At 49.3% G+C, this 19,621-nt stretch overlaps 1 protein-coding gene across 11 annotated transcripts in view; it reads left to right on the top strand.

Moving 5' to 3' along the window:
- Positions 1 to 19,621, top strand: part of EPB41L1 (erythrocyte membrane protein band 4.1 like 1) — a 133,901-nt gene that overhangs the window by 60,179 nt on the left and 54,101 nt on the right. For all 11 annotated transcript variants that reach the window (XM_047771182.1, XM_047771183.1, XM_047771185.1 and 8 more), the window contains 4 exons: positions 14,271 to 14,461; positions 15,615 to 15,779; positions 17,734 to 17,838; positions 18,450 to 18,492. In XM_047771182.1, coding sequence (XP_047627138.1) covers positions 14,285 to 14,461; positions 15,615 to 15,779; positions 17,734 to 17,838; positions 18,450 to 18,492 — 490 coding nt within the window. In that variant the 5' untranslated portion in view covers positions 14,271 to 14,284. The remainder of the gene's footprint in view (positions 1 to 14,270; positions 14,462 to 15,614; positions 15,780 to 17,733; positions 17,839 to 18,449; positions 18,493 to 19,621) is intronic.

Raw genomic sequence — 19,621 nt, 5'->3', positions numbered from 1 at the left:
ATGTTTGGTTTTGTTCGATTTGAAAAATCTCCCGAGTACCTCCTGCAGGTCCTACCTATATGGCCTCTGGAAAAACATCGCTCCCCTCAGGAGGCTCCCAGTCTACCCTGGAGGGATGGGGACTTGACCCGGGGAGGTCAAGGGTATGCCATTGCCTATGTAAGCATGGATCCCCTTTTTAGTGATCAGGAAAGGCTTCAAGGAGATTGAGGCCTTTGCACTGGGCACCAAAGGCTAGGTAGAATTTTGATAGTTGTGGGGGCAGGGTACCCTCTCCCCATGTCAGGGGGGAGGGAAGTAGGGGTATCTTTGAAGAGCAAGCGGCCTTGGTGTGTATGCAGCAGATGGTGTAGGGGGCTGAGGGTACTGGGAGGTGACTCAGAAAGTCAGCTTGTGTTTGGGTCTTTGGCAAAACTCTGGAATCTGCCAGACCTGAGCTCTAGTTACAGCTCCACTGTTACTAGCCACATGCTCTTAGGCATATCACTTAGCTGATCTGAGCCTCGGTTTCCTCATCTGTAAAATCAGGATGAATACCTATCTCACTGAGACCACATGATGGTGGTTGTTATAGAAAGGATCTAAGTGCCGTGCTGGCAGGGACTCAGTAAACATTCTCTTCCCCTTTAGTCTCTCTCAAATGTCAGGCTAAGGTATTTCTACTCCACCGGAGCCTGGAGGCTCTGGGAACCTTTGCAGGTGTTTGATCTGAATGGGGCATGCATTGGGGTGTGACAGAACCATGTCTGAGAAGGTCCCTGTAGCAGCTATGAGAACCACAAGGAGAGGATGGACTATAGCCTGCAGGAAAAAGAGCAGCCCTGTGGCCCTGGAGGGCCAAGGAGGGAGAAAGGTTGAAAATGCACTAAAATGGTCCCCCTCATCCCTGTGGCTGGGGGTGGGGGGCAGTTTGGGGTGGGGAAGGCCACAGGGGCGTGAATGTGGTTTATAGCCTCGTAAGTTTAAGATGAAAGACTTTTCTCTCCCTTCAGTCATTCCGAAGGTTGTGCAGTATCTTCTTTGTGCATCTGGCTTTTTTTTTTTCCTTTTGCATAATTTCCTTTGGATGAATCCCCATCAGAGCTTCTTCCATAATAGCAGCAAATTGGGACTAAATGCCCGACAATAGGAAGATGATTGAGAACATTTTGGAACATCTAGTGGATAAAATAATATGCAGCCGTGAACAGCCACAGAAATACTTACCCTTGCAGTGTATGGAGCTGTGCGCATGTGAAGCTCCTTTGCATCCTTCATTTCCTGTCCCTGTGACAGAGGTGGGGCCAGGGTTAGAGCCTTCCCCTACACGGAAAAAATTCAGGCTGGGCTCTGATCTCTTTGAGGGCTGGGTTCATGTTTTATTCATTGTTCTATCCTCAGCGTGTGGCTGAGTGATTTGCAAGTGCTTGTCTGGTGGAAGAATTGATTGAGTGAACAAAACAGAAGGGAAGTGACTAGCTCAAGGTCACGCAAGTAGGAAGACCCAGGACCTGGGTCTCCTCTTCCTGCCTTGCCACCTTCTTCTTGGCTCACCACTCAGTATCCGGGAGGGGAGTAGGATGGAGAGGTTCCTAGCAAGGACTGGGGATGTGCAGAGATCAGGGCTTAGGTCTAGTTTCTGTCCTTACCAACCTGTAAGGTCTTAGCAAACCTGCTCATCTTCTTAAGCCTCGGTTTCCCCATCTGTAATGTGGATAATCTGAGTACCTGCGTTTAGGGCCAGGTACCTGCATTCAGGTCAAGACTAAATGCTTTAGGGCATGTACAGTTCTTAGCTTGGGAACTAGCACATAGTGAAGCAGCCATGCATGTTAGCTGTGATGATAATGATGCCTATAATAATGTGGAAATATTTCTGATACAATTAATGTGAAATGGAAAAAAAAAACCATAAAACTGTGAGCACTCAGATTAAAGTGGTATAAAATTAGGTCTGACCATAGATACAGATTGGAATAGAACAGGCAGAAGTGGTGCTACAGCAGGTACTGTGGGAAGTAAATAAGACTGATCAAAACAAACCTTTTAAAAAAATATTATATTGTTTCTTTTCTTTTTCTTTTTTCTTTTTGGTTGTGCCCATGGCATGTGGACGTCCCCGGGCCAGGGATAGAACCTGCACCAGAGCAGCAACCCCAGTTGCTGCTGTGACTATGCCGGATCTTTAACCTGCTACACCACAGGGAACTCCTTGTTCTTTAGTTTTAATTACAAACAAATTATGGGGAAAATGCTAGTAATTAAGGTGCATATCCTCTCCTTGCTTCCCCAACCAAAATCTTCCTCTCCAGAAGTAACCAATGAGGACAGTGTGGTATGGGTCCTTCTGGAATATTTTCTATGCTTACATAAGCGTATAAACCAGAATGGGACCATAAATTGCATTATTATTTTATAATATACATTTTTTCGTCTTATATAGTGACATCCTTCCATGTCAGTATATATAAAATGCATCCCAAAGATGTCCCCAATATATATGTAGTGCTTTTGTAATTCATTTTTCAGTGGATAAATCCTAGTTCATTTGGCCAGCCCCCATTGATGAACATTTAGAGTTGTTTCCAATTTTACTGTACTCTAAATAATGCTGACAATGAACTCTCCTAATGCTTAAACAAAGAAAATCAAGTGAGATAGATTCAGAAACAGCGAGGTGGCGAAGGGTTGCTTTAGAAAGCCTGCTGCTTCTCCCTTCTCAGTGCAACCTGAGCGGCAAGGATGCTAGGACTGGGCTCTGGAAGGAGGTCTGTCTCTGTCACCCTCAAAGGGTGGGGATGTCTCAGGGGAACTCTTCCTTTCATTCACCCAGTACGGAGCTCACCTGCATAATTTTCAAATTCCCTTTGGCTGCTGTAAGCTGCTGCCTGGGCCACACGGCTGCTTATACCCTGAGTGTCCTTGGACAAGTTCTTGACCTTCCCAGGACCACAGTTTGTCCACCTGTCTGGCGGTGACAGCCTTACTGATGAGAGCCATCGCTGCCACTGACTGCGTATCTGCTCTGTGGCAGAAATGGTGCTGAGTGAGCTTCACTGCCTTGTCTCATTTAACTCTCACTAAATGCCTTTGAGGTGGAGGAGGTCTTTCACATGCTCAGACTGGCTCTCAGAAAGGTTAAGTCACTCGCCCCAGGTCCCCAAGCCAGTGGAGCCAGGACTGACTGCTCCAAAGCCTGTGTTTGTAACTGCTGTTCCATGCTCCCTCTCACCAACTGCTGATGGGTGAAGTCCAAGTGAAACGATTATAAAAGGATCCTTTAGATTGTAAAGCACCCTGCTTGTGGGAGCAGTTGAACTGCTGTTATTATTTCTACATCCAGAGCAACGGTAGCTTTGGTTACATGGTTAGCAGCAAGTTGGAGGTGGTGGGATATAGCGGGATTGAGGGGGAAGAGCCTGGGACCGTGAGCCAGCAGACCTGGGTCCAAGTCCTGGCTCTACTCGAACTGACTAGCTCTGTGATCTTAGTCTGCTCAACAAGCCTGGGGAATAAGCCCACCTATCTCGTGTAGCCCTTGTTGAGCTCAAAGGAGACAAAGCCCGGCAGACAGCCAGCTCGTTGTCCGCCTCTCAGAGGATGTCCCGCTACATTGAGGTTTCCGTCTGCCTCTGCAGTCATCAGTGCGGTCCATGCGGAAGGCGCTTCTCCTTTCTGATGCTGTTACTCCGCACTTCTGGCCATGTCACGTGGTCCCTGGCCTACAACCGCACATCAGTCTGTGGCTCCACGGTGGCACATGAAACCTTTGGGCAAGAAGCCAGTGCCGACGGGTGGCAGCCTCTTCACATTGCTTGGTTTTATTTAATGCCCATGGGTACCACAAGCCTCTGACAAATTGCTGTCTCCCCACTGCCGTGTATGGACCTGAGCAGCAGTAAGAGTGACTGTGCACCCAGCTCTGGTTTCCACCCCCTGCCTCCATCAGGGGCTGGGCTGGGAGGGAGACACAGGGTCCCCCTCTTCCCTCATCACAGGCAGTCATTTCATTTCTGTTCACCTGGAGATTGTCACTCGAGGGAGTGACTGCTCTGCACTGGGGAAATCCCAATGGGAAGTAACATCTTCCCCAGGAGGAAGCATAAGTCTTAATAGGCTCTCTCTCTCTCTCTCACTGTGTTTTTTCTTTTAATTCTTTTTTTTTTTCTCTTCTGACTCCGAAAGTAATAGATGCTCATAGTAGAAAAATTGTGTAACATAGAGAACCCCCTAAAAAGCCAAAAAAAAAAAAGTCCGTAATTCCTGCTCCAAGGAAATGTTATTGTTAACATTTGAGCCTTCAGACTCAATACTAAAGATGAAAAGTTTAATGTTTCTTGAGGCCTAACTGTGGTTTTTGGCATGTAGGTGCTTTACAGGCATGATCTGATTCAATTTTCAAAGTAAACCTGTGATGTGGGTAAGATTGTTGTGGTGATTTTACAAATGAAGACACTGAGGCTTAGAGAGGGTAAGGGGTGGCACAGAGAGGGTAAGGGGGTGTTCAAGATCTCCTGGTCTCCTGTGTTATCCTTAACCACTAGTCTATACTGCCTCTTCCCAATTTCTCCTCCCCTCCCTCTGTTTAGTGTAAGGTGCTGTATCGGTCAGATTCTGGAAGAAAACAGAATTCCATTCAGATGCTTCCACTTGGAGATGTTTATAAGGCTGAGGGCAGGGTTAAGGGAACCCACAAAGGGTACCTAGAGACTCATAGTGATGGAAACTGTTACGTCCCTTCAGCTTGAATGAGCAGAAGGAGGGAATGGGGTTACCGGAATTCAGTGCTGGCTGGGTCTGTGCAAGGAGCTGTCACAGAGGCCTTCAGCCACCACCAGGACCATAGGGAGGGCAACTGGGAAGATATACATCTGCCTCTCTCTGTTTCCACACTCTCATCTGCCAGTGCCTCCCATTGGCCAAAGGCAAGCAGAAATCAGGAGGCAAGGGGGTTCAAAGGACAGTCCAAGAGCTCAGCATCTTGCTTCTTTGAGCACGGCTTGGTCCTGGGGGTGCATGCAGGGACCAGCAGCCCAGGAGATGGTTGTAGGGGATTGTAGGAGGGGAAGGTGTGCTTCCTGACTTCCTCCAAAAGCAAGAAGGATTGTCTTAGAAACTGTCATCATTGAAAACATCCTACATCATTCAGAACAGAAGAATCTCACTTTCTGCTTAGTATTCTCTTGGTGTTTTGGTGTCTTCCACACCCTGTCCATTTCTTTCTCTCTCCGCTCCTTCCTACCTGGTTCAGAATTTCCACAAACGCCTGGGCAGAAATCGTCAGTGTCTCAGATGTAGAAGAGAGCCTTCCTGGCTAGGGAGTAATTGCTCATAACCATGGACACTCCTGGCTGTGGGTGCCTTCGTGCTGTTCCACTGCTGTGCATATATATGCAAAGACACACTTTCAGTACCTATATCATCAACATCTGTGATGAGATGAGAATCTCTTGTCTTTAGTGTGACTGGGACTTTTGCATTTCAAAGTCCTTTTGTTCTCTGAAACATCTTTTCTCTACACAGCCCTGCTCTGATGTGAGATGATGGGCCTCTCGTCCCTGTTTGACAAAAAAGGAAACTGATGCTCAGCATGGAGAAGTGACTTGCCCAAGGCCCATCAGATGGGAAGGGGCAGAACTGAAAAAAGAAACAGTGGTCCTGATTCTGAATTCAACACTTCTCAGCGTAGTTGCCTTTCAATCTTGGGAAGTTTTTCCTTAGCTAGCTTTACATCCCTGGGAGAAATTAGTACAGGACAAACCCCCTGAGGCTGCTGAAATGCCATATAGTGGGACAGACTTTGAAGCCAGAGAGACTTGGCATAGCCTTGTGACTTTGGGCAAATTGGTTGTCCTCTTGGGGCCTGTGTGTCCTCATCAGTAAAACAAGGATGATCATATTAGGAGTTTGGATGGAAGTCAGGTGCTCAAGGTCTGATAGGTTGTCAGGACAGGCTGGCTGGATGGTAGCCAGAAAGTCTCCCAAGGTGAATGCAGCCCAGGTGTCTCTAGACTTGGAAATTGTCTCGGTGTTCCATCCACCCGTCACCCATGTGTTTTTCCATTTATCTGTCTACCCACCCATCTGACCCCAGGTTCTCTTGAGTTCAAATTTCTGGGACTGCTGTTTACTAGCTGTGTGATCTTGGGCAAATTATTTTACTTCTCAGTGCTTCAGTTTCTTTTGTAAAATGGAGATGCTAAGACTATTTATTATAGGAGTTCCTTGGGGGCTTAGCAGGTTAAGGATCTGGTGTTGTTACAGCTATGGCGCAAGTTTCATCCCTGGCCCAGAAACTTTTGTATGCTGTAGGTGCAGCCAAAAAAAAAAAAAAAAAGACTACCTATTGTAGGCTATTATGAAGATTAAACGAGTTAATAGATGTGAAAATGCTTAGATCAATGCCTTGGTAAAATAGCAAACCTTATAAATATTCGCTTTGTTGTTGTTATTTATCAAGAACTGCACTAAGCCCTGGGAAAAGTGGAAAATGAAACAGATAGTTTTGTCTTGGTGGAGTTTATATTCTAGAGGAGGAATAGAAACAAATGAGTCGATCAATAAATATAAGTTATTTTTGAACTTATGAAAAAAACCAAACTTGGCATGCTTGCTTCATGGGAACAGAATTTCTGTTTGAGAAGTGATGAAAAATTTTGGAAGCAGTGGTGATTGTTGTACAGCATCGTGAATGTGATTAATGCCCTTGAATTGTTACACTTAAAAGTGGTTAAAATGGCAAAACCAAAAAACCAGCTGAAGGCGTTCCCGTTGTGGCTCAGCAGTTAACGATCCTGACTAGCATCCCTGAGGACTTGGGTTTGATTCCTGGCCTCGCTCAGTGATTTAAGGATCCGGTGTTGCCATGAGCTGCAGTAGGTCGCAGACACAGCTCAGATCCCACATTGCTGTGGCTGTGGCATAGGCCGGCGGCTACACCTCTAATTTGACCTCTGGTCTGGGAACCTCTATGTGCCACGGGTGCGGCTCTAAAAAGACAAAAAACAGAACAAAACAAACAGTTGTAACCCCCTCCCCCCCCAAAAAAAAAAGAGGAACCCACTTTAGACAGAGTGGTCAAGGGATACAAAGATTGACATCTGAAGGGTGAGAGCTGCCAAGAGACAGGGGACAGCCCACCATCTACACAGAGGGACCACTGAGGGCAAAGCCCCAAGACACGAACAAGCCTAGTGTGACTGAGGTGCCAACAGAAAGCCAGGGGGACACAGTCATCACAGTGATGGTGGCAGTACGGGCTGGTTCATGGTAAGAGCTGAAGCATGGGCCATATGCAGGACCTGCAGCTTTGATGAGTTTGTTTTATTTTGATGGGAAGTCATTGGAGGTTTTTTTTATTTTTGTTTTTGGCTGCACTCGCAGCGTATGGAAGTTCCTGGGCCAGGGATCAAATCCGAGCCGTAGAGGCAACACGGGATCCTTAACTCACAGCCCTGGGCCAGGGAACAAACCCACTGGAGGTTTTAAAGAGGGCATCTGGAGTTCTCTTCTGGCTCAGTGGGTTGGGGATCCAGCATTGTCACTGTAGTTCCCCAGGTCATGGCTGTGGTATGGGTTCGATCCCTGGCTTGGGAACTTCCACATGCTGTGGGCGCAGCCAAAATAAATAGATAAAGAGGGCATCCAGTTGGGCTTCTGGAAAGATCCCTGTGGCTGCTCTGTAGAGAATAAACCTGAGGAGGGCCCGAGTGGCCACAGGGGGACCGTGGAAGAGACTGGGGCAGCCATGCAGGCAGGAGCTGAGAGTGGTTTGGACCTGGGCAGACATGGAGCTGGAGAGCAAGAACAAATTCAATTTGCTGGACTCAGAGATGCTGATTCATGCTAAACCTGGTGGGTGAGCTTGATGTATAAACCAGTCAATTCATTTTTAATGAGTAGTATGACTGCAGGCCAAGTGTTACTGCCTCTGCTGGGCTAGGACACCCTCCCCCTGCAGGCCACCCAGATGGAAAGCCACAGCATCCAGAGGCTGCTCAGTGCCCTGGGAAGGTAAGCCAGAGAGATAGCCAGTGGCTGCAATACTGAATAGTATCAGAGGCTAACAGCCTGCTGAGCTGGCCCCAGACCTGGCCAGGCAGGCATGCTGGGCCTTACTGGGCCCCTCTCCTGCAGACAGGGCTGGCACAGGCACCGTCAGCGTTTACTTCTCTGGCTGACCTTTCACTTTTCTAATCCTGTGCATTCGGGTTTTCATATGTTAGTGTCATCAGTCAGGCTCTGCTGGCCTCTGTCTCTTAGCACATCTCTCTCACTATCTGTTCTTGGGTGCTTCTGAACTCCTGGTTCTCAGACTAGTCCCCACTGTGGCTTCCCATCACTGCTTGTAATTCTAGACCCTCTCAGGGTTGCTTTTTGGGTGTCCTGTCTATTTTCCTGAAGCTCCATCACCACCTTGCGAGGGAGGGAGCAAGGTCACTTGCCCAATCACTGGTGGAGCTGGACTTTGGGTCTGCATCTGACTGATGTGGGTCCGCCCCCTGTTCTGCTGCCCTGTGAGGAGTCCACGAGATGACTATGCATGGAGTCCCTAATGCTGGGCCAGGCCCACCGTGGGGCTCACCGAGGGGAGTCTGGCCCTTTCCAGCAGTGACACTTCTGACTCTTGCAAGGCTCCCCCACCCCCAGCTCCTTCTCTTCTCTCTGACTCCAACCCATCCCTCCTGCCAGGCTGTTTGGAGCTCGCCTTTGTAGGCTCCTTGTTCCAAGAAGTCAAGATGTCAAGGCTCCTCCCTGTCTTCTGCGCAGCCCTACCTGCTTCCCTTCCTGGGAGTTTGCCCATGTGGTGACTCAGCCCAAATGCCCTCCCTGCTGTCACCTGTCTAGATTCTTCCTTTTTTCAAAACCTAACTCCACCTCACCCTCTACTCCCTAGCTATAAGTCTTCTTTGGGAACAGACCCCAGGCTGTACTCCTGATCACCATGTCCTAGAATCTTCTAGAGGCTGAAACATCCTCTGGCAAATCTAAGCCACATCCTACTGGGGTGTTTAACGATTTCCTGGGTGAGCATCCTCCTCCCGTGTTGCAGTGAGCTCCACAGGAAGTAGCACATGGCCCTCTGGGTCCCCTACAGGGCCTGGCCGCCCAGCAGGCTCCGTCAGTCTGTGCTGACCTGGGCCTGGGCAGAACTGGGCCCACGTGACTGGCTGTGGCAGAAGCCAAGGCCAGGTTCTTGGCTCACTGGCTGTGCCCCATTGAGAGAACCATGCCATTATCCCTACACTTGTGAAATAAAGAAGGATCTCATCATAGGTTTAAAAAAAAATGTGATTTTCCTTTTTAATTCATAAAAAATTTTAAATTTAAACAGATTTTATTTATCTCTTTCTCATCCTGTCATACCAGGCCATGCGCATTGGAAAATTTTATTTATTTATTTATTTGCTTTTGAGGGCTGCACCTGCGGCATATGGAAGTTCCCAAGCTAGGGGTCTAATCAGAGCTGTAGCTGCCGGCCTACACCACAGCCACAGCAACATCAGCTCAGAGCTGCGTCTGTGACCTACACCACAGCTCACGGCAACACCAGATCCTTAACCCACTGAGTGAGGTCAGGGATTGAACCGGTAACCTCATGGTTCCTAGTTGGATTCTTTTCCATGGTGCCATGACAGGAGCTCCAGAAAAATTTATTTTTTAACTTCTAATTTTTGTAAACCATTCAAGAAATCTCCAAGTAGAAAAAAATATCTACAGTGAGACAGAAGAAAAAATAATTCGTATTCCTGCCATCTAGAAACAACCATAATTAATGCTTTGCTGACTTTTCTGCATCTGTGTGTGTGCATTAATCAAAATAGGGTCAACCTGTACAAACTGGCGTGTATCATGCTTTTTCACTCAGATATTTTTCATGATTTTTTTACATCGTCTTTTTTCACTTGTTAGCGTGGATCCGCCATTATTTATCTAACCAGCGCCTGGCCTTGGAGTTTGTGGATGGCTCGTGCCCCCTCCTTGGTTTCTAGCTGGGGGCCTGAGTGCTTTCTCCTCTGAGGAGATTCTGTTGAGGTTTGCTTGAGGCAGCAAAGTGCAGTGGAAAGAATAATGGACCCAGAGCTAGGACCTGGGGAATCAGGAGGCTGGGTGGGGGAGACTAGTGGGTGGGCTGGACCAGGGAGAACCTGTCTGAGGAAATGACTGTTCCTCGAGCCTCTTTTGCTCTCTGGGTCTCACGGGTAAAAGAGGAGGAGATTGAATTGTCTCAGAAACCTTGTGGCTCCTCTCATCTGTGGTTCTGCCAGTACCGCACAGTCACTGCCAGCAGGCTCTGCTGGAGACCCAGGCAGTGAAAGACAGGGCTATTTATTTAAGATTACTCTCCTGGCTATTTCCAAGAAGACGCATGCCCGGGAAAGGTTCAGAGAGAACGGGCTGAAATCAGACAGAGGCAGAGGGGAGGAGTGGATGTGTCAGAGCCTCTAGGCTGCCTGGACCCGTGAGGGGCATGTGGATTCTGCTTCTCCCAGCACAAAACATACAGATAAGCCTGTGGATTCTTTTTTTTTTGAAAGCAAAATTAAGCAGGCATTTATTTTAAGGGTTCTTCCTTCTAGGCCTTATCTAGCACAATGGCTGATATCCTCCAGTGCAGGCTTAGACGAAATCCAGAGCCAGGCAGATATGTCTCAGTTTGACCCCACGAGGCCGTGAGCTCCTCTGGAGCAGCTCTTGTTGCTTTGTACTCTGGCACAGGATCGGCACTTAGTGTCACATGAGCAGCAGAGAGCCTTTATTTAACTGTGGCTTTACACTGTATCTGTAAAGCCCAGGGTAATAACATGAGTGGAAAACATTTCTGGGTGGGGATGAGGCAGTGGACCCCGGCCTTCCCTTCCTCATCTCACTTCTTCACTGCAGCATCAATAACAACAAACACTTTTATTTGTGCAGTGAGCTCCAGCTTACAGAGCGTTCCACTTTTTATCTTCATTATCCGTTGAGGATGCTCGTGCCTTATCTAGGGCTCTAGAGCTCTTGAGTGGCTGTGTGGGGTGTTCAGGGCTCATGGCTTTCTGTCCAGTGCCCTTTGCTTTCAGCAGGGCTGGCGACACCTGGAATGCAGGGGAGAAACTGAAGAATTAAAAAAAGGGAGCTTGCAGCTGGGGCTTGGAGCACAGCACAGCTCAGGGTGGATCCAGTGTTTGTCTATCTGCCCATCAAAGGCCCCCATGGTGGGTGGGGTTGAGGAGGGGAGAGACCTGTCAAGTCTCATCTGGATCTTTCTCATTTAATATGATGGATTCAGCGAGTTCCCGTTGTGGCTCGGTGGTAAGGGACCTGACTAGTATCTGTGTGGATGCTGGTTTGATCCCTGGCCTCGCTCGTGGGTTAAGGATCCAGCATTGTTGTGAGCTATGGCATAGATCACAGATGTGACTCGGATCTTGTGTTGCTGTGGCTGTGGTGTAGGTTGGTAGCTATAGATTCAGTTCAATCCCTAGCCTGGGAATTTCCATATGCTGCAGGGGTGAGGGTTTCTCCTCACTTCTCATGCCCTGGTTTTAGCTCCAAACTTTTTTGAAGGAGGGTTTTTTTCCACTGATGGAGGTTAGAATGCATCCTTTGCCTTCCTAAAAAAGCAAACAACTTGTGAGTTGTATGTATGTGTGTGTCTTTTTAGGGCAGCACCTGCAGCATATGGAAGTTCCCAGGCTAGGGGGCGAATCGGAGCTGTAGCTGCTGGCCTTCACCATAGCCACAGCCATGCTAGATATGAGCCGTGTCTGTGACCTATACTACAGCTCCTTAACCACTGATCGAGGTTAAGCCAGGGATCGAACCTGCATCCTCATGGACACTAGTCAGATTTGTTTCTGCTGAGTCATGATGGGAACTCCCTATTTTTAATTTTACAAGTAATTCCAAAGTGTATAAAGTAGAAAAAATGAAGATCCCTCTCTTATCCCACCCTATGGAACTCTCTTATTTTCCTCTATCTACTTCTGAATTATTAGCCTCTTTTAACAGTTTGGTGTGTATCCTTTTAGATCTTTTACTGTATGTATACGAACACGAAGATATATTGTTGAAGTTATTGGGATTTTTTTTAATATAAATTGGGACCATGCCATTCTCATTCTCGTCTTTGTCTCCTTTCCTCTTTGCAATTAGCTTATTCCAAAGAGCAGCTGGGCAGTAGGTCCTTGATTCTCTGAAATATCTTCATTTCCTGCTCTAAAACAGAAATGATAAGAATAATCTGTTGGAATTTCTAAGTCCCTTGTTTCTTGGATGAGTCCTAGTGAGCCAAATTGACTGCTCATTTGTGGCAGATCTGGGGCCTGAGCCCAGTTCTCCTGACTTTTATATCATCAGGGCTATGCAGGTTTTGTTCTACTTAGTTATTTTTTTATTTATTTTTGTCTTTTGTCTTTTTAGGGCTGCACCCTTGGCATATGGAGGTTCCCAGGCTAGGGGTCAAATTGGAGCTGTAGCTGCTGGCCTATGTCACAGCCACAGCAATGCCAGATCCGAGCTATGTCTGCGACCTACACCACAGCTCATGGCAACGCCGGATCCTTAACCCACTGAGCGAGGCCGGGGATCGAACCTGCAACCTCACGGTTCCTGGTGGGATTCGTTTCTGCTGCACCACGATGGGAACTCCTCCATTTATTTTAAAAAAAATTTTATTATGGTTGATTTACAATGTTCTGTCAATTTCTGCCATACAGCAAAGCGATTCAGTTTTATATATATATATATATGTGTGTGTGTGTGTGTGTGTATATACACATAGACATACACACATGTATATATATGTAAGCAACACACACACATTCTTTTTCTCACATTATCCTCCATCATATTCCATCACAAGTAATTGGACATAGTTCCCTGTTCTGTACAGCAGGACCTCATTGCTTATCTATTCCAAATGCAATAGTTTGCATCTACTAATCCCAGACTCCCAGTCCATCCCACTCCCTCCCCCTCCCCTTGGCAACCACAAGTCTGTTCTCCAAGTCCATGAGTTTGTTTCTTTTCTGTACACAGGTTCATTGTGCTGTATATTAGATTCCACATATAAGTGGCATTTGACTTTCTCTTTCTGACGTAACTTCACTTAGTATGAGAGTCTCTAGTTGCATCCATGTTGCTGCAAATGACATTATTTTTTCTTTTAATGGCTAAGTAGTATTCCATTGTGTATAGGTACCACGTCTTCTTAATCCATTCATCTATCTATGGACATTTACGTTGTTTCCATGTCTTGGCTATTGTGAATAGTCCTGCAATGAACATAGGGGTGCATGTGTCTTTTCGAATGGCAGTTTTGTCCAGATATATACCCAGGAGTGGGATTGTTGGATCACATGGTAGTTCCTGTTTAGTTTTTAAAGATACCTCCATAGTGTTTTCCATAGTGGTTGTACCAATTTACATTGTCACAACAGTGTAGGAGGGTTCCCTTTTCTCCATACCCTCTCCAGCATTTTTTATTTGTAGACTTATTCATGATGGCCATTCTGACCAGTGTGAGCCATTCTACCTCATTGTAGTTTTGATTTGCATTTCTCTAATAATTAGTGGTGTTGAACATTTCTTCATGTGCCAGTTACAGGCCATCCATATGTCTTTTTAGGAGAAATGTCTGTTCAGGTCTTTTGCCCATTTTTCAGTTGGGTTGTTTTTTTGCTCTTGAGTTGTATGAGTTGTTTGTATATTGCCTTTTCTAAGAGTACCTTCCTGTCTTGTCCCTTTGCATCCATCCTGATACCATCCCTGTGAAATCAGGGCGCAGGAGTCCTTGAGGCTTGGAGCATGAAAAGCCTTGCCCAGCATCAGTACTGAAGGGCCAAGAGCCCAGGGAGCTTCAGTTTATCCAACATTATTGAAGGGCTACTGTGTACCAGGTGCTGTGGTTGGAGAGATAGCCTGGCTGAGGGCCTGCCTGGAGGTGGTCACTGACTGTCCTTTGTGCTCTTGGCAGCGTGGAGGCTCCCTGGAGAGACTCTTCTTTACCCCTAGGAAGGGCCCTGATTTCAGACCTGGGCCAAGAGATTGGAATCCCTGAGGAGCTGTATGGACACAAGTGTGGGTGGAGGGCTGTGACCTCGGCTGCTGCCCCTCATTTCTCATGATGCCCTTCCCATCCTCACGGCCTCTGTCTCTCCCTCCCTTCTCCTTCTCTCTGTGGCTCTTTGTCCATTTGTCTCCATCTGTCTCTCTCTGTGTGTGGTTCCTGTCCCCCTCGCTCTGCTCTGTCACACCATCACTGCCCCTCTCTCCCATCACGTGCTCTCTCCTTCGTGCCAATGCAGGCGTGCTGGTCACCATGACAACAGAGACAGGCCCTGATTCCGAGGTGAAGAAGGCTCAGGAGGAGGCCCCGCAGCAGCCTGAGGCAGCTGCCCCAGCAACCACCCCAGTGACCCCCGCAGGCCACGGCCATCCTGAGGCCAACTCCAATGAGAAGCATCCGCCCCAGCAGGACGCTCGGCCTGCTGAACAGGTGTGTGCCTGAGGACATGGACGTCCCTCTTCCTGCCCAGCTAGTCCTCCAGGAGGGAGGAAAGGAGGAAACCAAGATGTATTATTGACCCATTACATGCTAAGCACTGTGCTGGGGACATTGTGTTCATTTTTATATTAAACTCTCCAAGACCGAAGAGAGTAACTATTAAGTCCCCCATTTTGTACTTGGGGAAACAGAGCCCCAGCATGATGAAGTGAGTTACCTGAAGTCCCATTGCTGTAAAGTGATAGAAGTGTAAGTCAAATCTAGATCTGATTTTGAAAATCCATGTTCTTTCCACCTTGTTTTCTTCTCCCCGAGGCCTGTCCATCCTATCTTGGCAAACCCAGTGTGACTCCAGGGCAAAATTCATCACCCTAAAGAGACAAGGGACTTAGGGGATCATCTAGCCATCAAATTCCCATCTCCCTTAATTCACGACAGGCCCAGAGAGGGTGGGGGCTGGGCCAAGGTCGTTGAGGGTGTCAGTGGCAGAGTTGGGATTCATGGGCAGGGCTCTGATCTCCCTTCCCTTTACGAGATCAGTCCTGGCTTCATTCTCGACCCAGTGACAGACTGAGGAGGAAGAAACCATGCCCTGATAACTCATGCCCTGTTCTAGAGAGACAGGACAGCTTTGGCCACTGGGTGTGGTTTGTAGGATGCTCCTGCCTGCAGAGGCTGCCCACAGCAGCAGTGACCTGCAGGGAAGCAGTGGACCCCTCACCTGAGCCCACCCATTATACACAGAAGCTCTGGCTTCCCTCCTGTGCACACCCACCATAGATCCTGGTCACTGGGGGCAGGGGAGGGGGGCATTCTTAGAGGGCTGTGGCTCTCATTTTGGGGTCTTCCTTAATGCCAGCTGCCTTTTTTTTTTTTCTTTTTTTTTTGCCTCCCCCCCACCCCCAATGCTGTACATGGAGTTCCTGGGCCAATCCGAACCACAGTCATGACCTAAGCTGCAACTGTGGCAACGCCTCATCCTTAATGCCCTAGGGATGAAACTGTGTCCCAGAACTCCCAAGATGCCGCTGATCCCGGTGGGCCACAGCGGGAGCTCCCAGCTACTTTTTTATTGCATCTCATTTGGATGAAATGCTATAGTTTCAAGCTCACTGACCAGACCTTTCCCTGGTTGGACCTACAGAGCCTAGACATGGAAGAAAAGGACTACGGGGAGGCCGATGGCCTGTCAGAGAGGACCACGCCCAGCAAGGCCCAGAAATCACCCCAGAAGATTGCCAAGAAATTCAAGAGTGCCATCTGCCGAGTCACTCTGCTCGATGCCTCTGAGTATGAGTGTGAGGTGGAGGTAGGGAGCAACCCAGCGCCACAGGTCTTGTCCCTGGCCAACTGGCCAAGCCAGAGGGCGTCCATTCTCATGGCGTCCTGGACTGACTGCCACATTCTGGGGAGAAGTCCCAGCCAGCCCTCCTTTGCACAGATAGTGACATCAAGGCTCAGAGGGCTCTCGTGATTGCAAATAGAATTAGATGAGGCACAGGGCTGGTGCCAGGAAAAGGTTTCTCAGGGTGGCTATACCTTGGCAAGGAGCCACTGTCTAGGGGCTGATCTGTAGCCCAGTAGGCTGAGGACCTGGGCTCTTCCGTCTTACCCAGCAGACACTGAAGTTTCATCTAGAATCATTTTCATGTATTTATTGGGTGGGGAGGGGTCTTCCCTTGTGAACCACCCTGTTCAGGGAGCCAGGTCTCAAGGGTTGCATGCTAAGGTGTCCTCCAGGCTTAGGGAGGAGGCCCACTGGAAGGACTCGCCCACCCAGGCCATGTAGAAACCCTGTGGCGTGGTTCTGTCCCAGCCGGTGGCAGGACGGATGCCTCCTCTGTGGGGTCAGCCCTCCTGGCCCCACATTCAGCATCTCCCTTTCCTCTGCAGGCCAGGAGCATCCCCAACCCCCAATTCTGAACTCTCACTTGTCCCTTTAAGAGGTTCTGCCACATGTAGGCACTGTTCCTGGCCCTGTGCTCATGTATGGAAGAGTCCAAAGGGTGGCCTTACTGCTGAGAGTTATGGGACCCATCTCTCTTTCTCCCCTGAACCTGGTCTTAGGCACTGACTGACCTCTGAGCCTTGGGAATCTGGGTCCTTCTTCTCTGCAGGGTTGGTTGTTTTTTTTTTTTTTTTTTTTAATGTTTATGTCTTTGATAGAAAGGTTTCAGGTTGAACACCTTGCCTACTCCTGGGCAAAAAAAGAAAAAGGGATCTCGTCTACCTCTTCTCTCCTGCCCACACAGGCCCCAAGATGCTGTTTCAGCTGCCCTAGAAAAGTGTGAGGGGAAACTCTAGCCTGGGAACTTCTATATGCCTCCAGTGCGGCCCTAAAAAGACAAAAGACAAAAGAAAAGTATAAGGGTTTGGCTGAGGTCACTCTCTCTGAGGTACTCCACCAGGCTCAGGAATTCCTTGGTTTTCTAGCTACTCTTCCCAGTCAGTCCTGGTCCCAGTCCCCAGTGACCTCACCAGACCTTGCAGGGACCCTACCTTCTCTCTCTGGAGTCCCCTGCCTCTTTGGGTAGTGACTGTGTCCCACGCCCTCTGCCCTGTGATCCTTTAGTGGTGCTCATCCCACACCTGTGGGTCTGGGGTCCCAGGCAGATTCTTCCTTCTGAGTCCTCAGGCCCGGGTGGTGTTCAGAGAGGCACCATGCCTAGATGATGGCAGTCAGGGGAGGAGGTGGCCCCAACAGTGTGCTGCTTCCAGCTGAGGCTACTTAAGGCTCCATGAGTCCCTGTAGAAGCTCACTTGCTGCCTGGGTAGGGGTGGCACTCCCTCAGTGTAAGGGGTGGGGGGGAAGGGAGGAGAGTCACGCTGTGACCCTGAGTCTTAGACCCTCTTCTCCTCCCTTGCCCACGTCCCTCACATTTCAGGTGACTCTTCTCTTCCTCTTGCATCCAAAGCTCAGACTTTTGGTTTTCTTGATCCAACTTAGCCTGTTTCTCTTGATCACTATACAGGAAGGGGAAGTCAGTCACTCCCCTACCCCACTCTGACTCCCCCCACAGCAGGTCTGAGTTCTAGGAGGACCCCAGTAGGGCTGGAAAAAGGCAGTGCATGGGCTGGGCATCATGTCACCCCAGGGTCCCTTAGGACTTGGGGAGCTCAGCCAGATAGGTAGTAGGAATGCTGAGATCTTTTCAGACCCTGGAAATCTCTTGGGGAGCCTTGTCCTAGTGGAGTCTGGGGCATCTCCCCACCCCACCCTGAGGTGTGTTCTGGCCTCACAGCAGCTCTGTTCTTCTCTTCAGAAACATGGCCGGGGCCAGGTGCTGTTTGACCTGGTCTGTGAGCACCTCAACCTCCTGGAGAAGGACTACTTTGGCCTGACCTTTTGTGACGCCGACAGCCAGAAGGTACCTGGGCTGGGGAGTGGGGTCAGCTGGAAGGCTTGCCGTGGGGACACCTCTTTTCTTAGGCCCCCAGTGGCCTGGCTACATCTCATGGCTTCCATCAGTCCTCAGAGCTTCATTAGGAACCTTCTTTGCACACCCCCAAGGTTCAGCCAGCCCTGTCTGTCCTTAGTTCTCTGTCTCCCCCCACCCCACTCCCTCCCAGTCCTTTCTTGGGGACCTGCAAGTCAGCCCCAGCTGGGTATCTGGAGAGCCAAGGCATGGCTCCCCGGGGGAACTGAGGTCCTCATCCCCTGGGTTCTCTTCCCCACCTTTGGGAGGCTCCTTCTCTGAGTTTCTTCCTTCCCACTAATCCCACTGCAGCTGCATCACCTGAGCACTGTGCTGCCTCGGGGCAATGCTAGGCCCAGGGCCCCAGGTCCCAAACCCTGTGTGAATCCAAACCCCATTCCCTCATCTCCCAGTCCCAAGGAAGAGACCCAGAAAGCTCAGCCAGGGAAGCATGTTCCCTGCGAGGAGGCTGTCTGCAGGTCATTTGAGGATGTTTCTCTCTTCTGGCCCTACCCCAGTCCCCTCCTCCATCTCCCTCTAAGGAACTCTATTTTCTCCTGCAGAACTGGCTGGACCCCTCCAAGGAAATCAAGAAGCAAATCCGAAGTGAGTGGCATGGTCTGGTTGGACTGTGGAGGAAGGGTGGGTGGGGGCTCCAGGCCTCGAGGGCCCCAGTTGTGCTGCTCCTTCCTGCTTTGGGAAGTTCTTTCAGACCCAGGAGTCCATTTGCTGTGCATGGCAGGTCATGGGGAAGGCAGGTATTGTTTTATAGATGAGGAGCCTGAGACCTAGACACGAGGAATGACTGTCTAGAGTCACTTAAGGAGGTGAGCAGAGGAATCCCAGGTGCATTTAGGATGTCAGCCCTAGCACGGACCTGCAGAATCAGGTAGGACAAGAGGATAAACTGATAGCCCTAAACAGCCACCCTCCTGTCCAGGGCCAGTGCAGGCTTCAGTGATCAAGGACCCTTGACCCAGCTCAGAATCCTTGTCCTAGGCTGTTGCCAACTGGCAGGAGTTAATGTGTCAGGAGAAAGCTAGGTTCCTCCCTGATCTTGGCCATATCCTGTATTTAATGATGGGTGACCAAGGCCCAGAGAAAGGCTTTATTTGCCCAAAATCACAGAGCGAGGCATTGGCCAAGCTAGGTCTTGAGCCCTGGCCTCCCAACACCATCCTGCACTCCTTGAATTCAAGGCCTAGGGCAGAGAGAGATGAACAGGCCAGCAACCTGTCATTTCTGGCCCAGAGGAAAAAGGCCTGTTGGAAGAGGTGGGGCAGCCTTCAAATGGCAGAAGGGGGAGGTAGGTGGCCCCAGGCAGGGAGCATGCAGTGGGTGGGGATCTGGAGCCTAGAAGCAGAGATGCCTTTACCAGGGGCTCCTCCCCTTTGGCTGTGCTTGGGCTCCATGGTCCCCTGGCTGGAAAGCTATAGTGGAGCCTGTTGCCATGACAGCAGGCAGCTGGGCCTAGGGATGCCAGCTGACTGTGCAGGAGGGGGTTTGAGGGATTCTTCCTCTAGCCTCCTGTCAGTTGGAAACAAAGAGCCAGGTTCACAGACAGAGCCCCTTCCTCTGGGGCTAACAGGATTTTAGGCTTGACCCTCAGGCTGCCCCCAGGAGCCCCAGTGGGCTGGCAGGCCTGCCTCTCATGCCTGAAAGAATCAGAACACACACAGGTTGCTGATAATGTTTGACAAGGACCAGGAACCTCAGAAAAGAGAAGATGCTGACA

This window comes from Phacochoerus africanus, chromosome 3, assembly GCF_016906955.1.
Source record: "Phacochoerus africanus isolate WHEZ1 chromosome 3, ROS_Pafr_v1, whole genome shotgun sequence".
Lineage (NCBI taxonomy): Eukaryota > Metazoa > Chordata > Mammalia > Artiodactyla > Suidae > Phacochoerus > Phacochoerus africanus.
This window is presented reverse-complemented; position numbering and strand designations above follow the sequence as displayed.